The following is a 5,436-nucleotide window of genomic DNA, read 5'->3' as shown; positions in this document are numbered from 1 at the left end:
TTGAGACTGTCAGCACTCACTTAATAACGCTCTGGTTCTGAACTTTCTACAGCTACTGGAACAAATCAATTCATTCTATATTTGTTGCGTTTTTCTTTAAAATGATGTAACACGCTTTCGAACTTCCTCCTGGGAAACGAAGTTTTATATCTAAAACACCGTCACCTAACGTAATGTGGTAGAATCCATATGTACTTCATTTCCCATAATTCATACAGTGGCACTTCCTAGATACGTGACACGTAGAAACAGCATTGTGTTCAGACTATCATAGTAGAAGTGTGCTTTTAAACGACGGCTTTCCGACTTGTTTTATGAGTGCATACATGTTATTCTACCCCTACTCGCACACAGGCATGTTTAGTGGGAGTATTATGAAGCCACAGTGGCGCGTGTTGCTTGTTTAGCCTCATAGCTAAGCTAAGCTACCTAGCCAACATTAGGACTAGCGAACACGGACGCGTTTTTGTTTATGTTTACTTTTTTCAAGATGTACACTTTATTATCTGGATTATATAAGTACATGTTCCAGAAGGATGAATACTGCGTTTTGATCCTGGGACTGGATAACGCCGGAAAAACGGTATCAAAGTGATGTTGTGTTATATAATTGGTTAACTGGGTTATGCACATAGCATTGGCTATGTGCATACCGTGGCTCAAGGGGTTGGGAATCGCATCTGTAACCGGAAGGTCGCCGGTTCGATCCCTGGGCTCTCTGTCCTGGTCGTTGTGTCCTTGGGCAAGACACTTTACCCTACTTGCCTACTGGTGTTGGCCAGAGGGGCCGATGGCGCGATATGGCAGCCTCGCTTCTGTCAGTCTGCCCCAGGGCAGCTGTGGCTACAACCGTAGCTGCCTCCACCAGTGTGTGAATGTGAGAGTGAATGAATAGTGGTATTGTAAAGCGCTTTGGGTGCCTTGAAAAGCGCTATATAAATCCAATCCATTATTATTATTATTATTATTGAAAGCGGTGTTATGTTCTCTTGTTTACGTTAGCTTTGTGGTCTATCGCTCTCTTTGTCTCAAGAAATCATGAACAGTAAATAGGACAAAACCCAAGTTACAGAACGGATTAACTTACCTGGATGATTGAGCTAAATAAGTGGGTGAAAAAATTAAAGTAAATGACGGTTATCAATCTGGCCATTAATGGAGCATAAACAATAAGAAATCACTTATGAATGTGCCACTCTAAAGGGGTTAGACTGCCTGAATGAACTGTCCCACTTGATCCTGTCAAAGACAAGGACACTAGCAAAAGTGAAAAAAATCAGGCAGGAGAAAGCGAGAGCGTGATGGTCTGTGGCCACCACCTGCAAATGAGCTGCCTGAAGTTTAGCTAATTTTGTTTTACACATGCACAGATACTTACACAGTGCTCATCACCTGAGTAATTCACCAGTCTAATGGTTACTCTTATTTTCTGTGTCTGTAGACTTTCCTGGAACAGACCAAAACAAAGTTTAGTAAGAATTACAAGGGGATGACTTTATCCAAGATCACCACTACAGTTGGCCTGAACAGTAAGTGAATGTAACAGTGTTGGGCTTGCTTCAGCATGACCTCCTTCACAGTTTTCTCCTGCCTTGTCAAAGTAGCAGGAATCGCTTGCTTTTTGAGTGTGTAATTACTGCTTAACAATGAAAAATGATTATTAGTTCTTTTTTGATGAGTAACTGCAGGAATTAATTGTAATTTCATATTTTAACCATTATGGTATAGAAAAGGACAAATCAATGCAATTATGTAATCTTTCATGTTCTAATGCTACCTTTCTTTCTAGCTCACAGAACGTTCTTGATTTAAACTGCTGATCTATAACATTTTTGGGAATCTCTTGCTTTCCTTTACAGTTGGCACAATTGATGTTGGCAAGGCTCGTCTAATGTTCTGGGATTTGGGAGGTCAGGAGGAGCTGCAGTCTCTGTGGGATAAAGTGAGTTAAAAAAGAGGAATTTTTCACATCCTCTACACTAACATAGATAGTATTTCTATTTTTGAAGATGTAATATTTTCACTGTGTTTAGCATACACAGACTGCACCTGGACAGGCCACACAGATATATTTGGCAACACCTTTTACCACCTGCAGAGGGCAGAAGTTTTTGTCAACATTTTCCAAGTTGTTCAAGGGATTTTCAACGTAGCCTTTTTACACATGCTAATACTTTCGAAAGCATATTGTTTTTCTGTTTACACACAATAACAGAATAACAGATTTCTTAGAAAAATATTACCAGGTTTGATATTATTAGCACCCTAAAATCTGACTTTTTGATTGAGCCAAAACACGAATCACTAGTGTCCAATGTTGTGTTTTAACTTTGTTATCTTTAAAGTTTGTAAAATCCAGCTAAAACAGAGGGTTATGTTCTAATTTATTCTGAGTATTAAAATATCAGGCAAGGGTTGAAGCTGTCACTTGAGAAAGCATCATGCCAGAAACAAAAGAAATCAGTTTAGACTTGAGAAGAAAAGTTGTTGTGCTCACAAAGCAGGAGATGGGTATACACAATGACCATAGCATATCCACGTTTCAAGAACTGGAGCCAGAAGTATCACAGAAAAATTCAAAGAGAGCTTAACAGTACAGAACAAGCCTTGCAGAAGTAGGAAGCAAAAGATTTCAAACTCTGGAAAGAAAATGAATGAGAGATGTGCCAAAGACCCTTGAACAACTGTTAAGACACTAAATGACTTAGCAAAGTCACGAATTGCAGTCTCAAATAAGACAATCACTGAGACCCTGCGCAGGAATGGAGTGTGAAGTTGCACACCAAGAAAAAGTCCACTTCTGCAGAAGAGACACCTTGAAGCCAGACAGTATGCTAAGGATAACTTGGAGAAACATTATGCATACTGAAAGTATCACCTGTGGTCAGGTGAGACGAAACTACTACTCTTAGGCCTTAGAGATGCTGCTTATGTTTGGAGGAAGAAGGTAGAGGTATACAATCCACAGAACACCACATTTAAACACAGTGGTGGGAGTATTAAGGTGTGGGGATGCTTCAGAGTGTCTAGAACTGGAAATCTCATCAAGGTGAAAGGGATCATGAAGAAAGGAGGAAGATTTTGAAAGTAAACTTAACCTCCTAAGACCCAAACTCTTCCACGGCATGCATTTTTAATTTCTCTTTGATAGTTGGGCATATTGGGGCCCGATGAACATAAATACAAAGGATTACCAGATCTTTAGAAAAATAAGAGCTACATATGAGGATATTCGTTTAAAAATTGATAGAACAGTAGCAGGATAATGTCCTCGTGAGTGGACATCAGGCCCTTGTAGAGCATAATTGAGTATTTTGATCTAAATAACCCAAAATGTGATGTCCACATATGTGGACGCCAGGTCCTAGGAGGTTAAAGCAGTCAGCAGCAACATTCGGTTGTTGATTTATCTTCCAACACGACAATTAGCCGAAACATACATTGAAGAACTACAAAGTCCCAAACACAGAGCTGGAAGTGTACAAACTTGTTACATTTTGATGAAATTCTTAATTTTAGAATTTGACATGTTGTTTTTGTCCTGTTGTGTAAAATAAATATGGGTCTTTAAATTACTTGCCAATTACTGCAGTGAATTGCTCTTCTGAAATGGGCTTTTGCTAACTGCAGTATAGCAGTACTTTCAGGAATACAACCACCAACCCAAATAAACATATATTAGGGGTGCAACGATACTCGTATCGATATTGAACCGTTCGATACAGTGCTTTCGGTTCGGTACGCATATGTATCGAACAATACAACATTTGTAATTTATTTTTATCAACTTTTCTTCTGAAGATGCTGTCTGTGTTGAGAGCTCAGTGGATCTGCGTTCGACTACTCCGCCTAGGCTGCACTGTCGAGCGCAGATCCACTGAGCGCAGCGCAAGCTAGCAGACAGAAGCTAAGCTCGTTGCAACATGGCAAATTGAACCTCCCCCACCCTCATTCAGATCTGGCCTTTGGAACTATTTTGGTCTTCATGTGACGTATGACCCTGAAGGTAAGCGCGTCATGGACAAAAGTAAAACAGTATGTTGGATGTGCCACGTAATGCTCAATTACATGGGTGGGAACTAGTGCGTTAGCGCAGTTTGCTCGTTAACGTGTTGACACCGTCCAGCCCCACACACGTGGCGATCCGCGGTAGCTCGTTAACTTTGCCGTGTTGTGGCGTTAACGTCATTTCAGATTAACGCTGACAGCACTAGTGGGAACACAACGAATACGACTGCACATTTACGCCGACATCATCCTAGTGCAAAGACAAGTGGAAGCAGACAAAAACAACAAGCATGCATTCTACAAACTTTACCCGAGTCATTTAGACTACGTTCACACTGCAGGTCTTGATGCTCAATTCCGATTTTTTGATCAAATCCGATTTTTTTGTCTGCTCGTTCACACTACAAATAAAATGCGACAGCAAACGCGCTCTAGTGTGAACGCTCAAAGCGGCCCGCATGCGCAAAAGAAGACGTCACACACAACGCGCTCTGTTTAGACCCAGACCAACAGCATTGTTTGACTGATGGCCTTAATATAAAGACTTCGGACTTTACGTTTCCCAATTTTTGCTTTAAGTTATTTTGTTATTTACATAATAATGTAAATAACCTAATAATGATCCTTATTGCTGTTTTAGAGGAGCGGTGCTTCAAAGGATAGCTGCAGAGTTCTGTCAGAATCTGCAGATTATACAGAACAAATAAAATGTTCACGTTGTCTTCCCAACAGTTTCACTAACATCTACACTGGATGGCCAGGAAGCGCTTGCGATGTCTTCTCCGGCGCTGATAATTGGAGTCTGTCTTGGGTCAGTGACGTAAAAGATGGATTTAATGCGACATGACCATCAAACAGCAGTCGCTTTCTAAAACATCAGATATGTATCGGATTCAGCACCACATACGAAAGTGACCCAGATCGGATTTGAAAATATCGGATTTGTGCCGTTCACACTGTCACACCATGATCGGATATGGGTCGCATAGGGTCAAAAAAATCGGATTTGATGCACTTTCGCCTGCAGTGTGAACGTAGCCTACGACAGCCGTTAGCACATGATTCTCCTTATGGGGACCTGATATGTTTAATATGCTGCTGAGAATATAGCCCAGAAGAAGCATATAGTATAGCTTTTATTTTGGAAAGAGCCATTTCTCTGTAATGAACTCTTTTCCAAAGATGAGTGAACCGAACCGAACCGTGAATTTATATAAGATAAGATAACTCTTTATTGTCATTGCACAGTCATACATAGTACAGTAGTACAATGAAATTGGAAAAACTGTCCTACGTCGGCACTACATATAACACAACACGACACAATATGACACATCACAACGCAACAAACAACACAGTATATTAACTTAGTATAAAAAAGAAGAATACGTGTATGTGTATTGCACACTGTTATTATTGCACATTAAT

General features: G+C 40.3%; 1 protein-coding gene across 1 annotated transcript in view; it reads left to right on the top strand.

The window, feature by feature from the left end:
* The first annotated feature begins 210 nt into the window (after positions 1-210).
* Positions 211-5,436, top strand: part of arfrp1 (ADP-ribosylation factor related protein 1) — an 18,199-nt gene continuing 12,973 nt past the window's right edge. The window contains exons 1-3 of the mRNA XM_085272757.1: positions 211-583; positions 1,442-1,529; positions 1,860-1,942. Of these exons, the coding sequence (XP_085128883.1) occupies positions 473-583; positions 1,442-1,529; positions 1,860-1,942 (282 nt within the window). The 5' untranslated portion in view covers positions 211-472. The remainder of the gene's footprint in view (positions 584-1,441; positions 1,530-1,859; positions 1,943-5,436) is intronic.

This window comes from Mchenga conophoros, linkage group LG5, assembly GCF_057382185.1.
Source record: "Mchenga conophoros isolate Kocher_MC1m ecotype Shallow Benthic linkage group LG5, M_conophoros_male_GT1.1, whole genome shotgun sequence".
NCBI lineage: Eukaryota > Metazoa > Chordata > Actinopteri > Cichliformes > Cichlidae > Mchenga > Mchenga conophoros.
The sequence above is the reverse complement of the archived record's forward strand: the minus strand, read 5'-3'. Positions and strand labels throughout refer to the sequence as shown.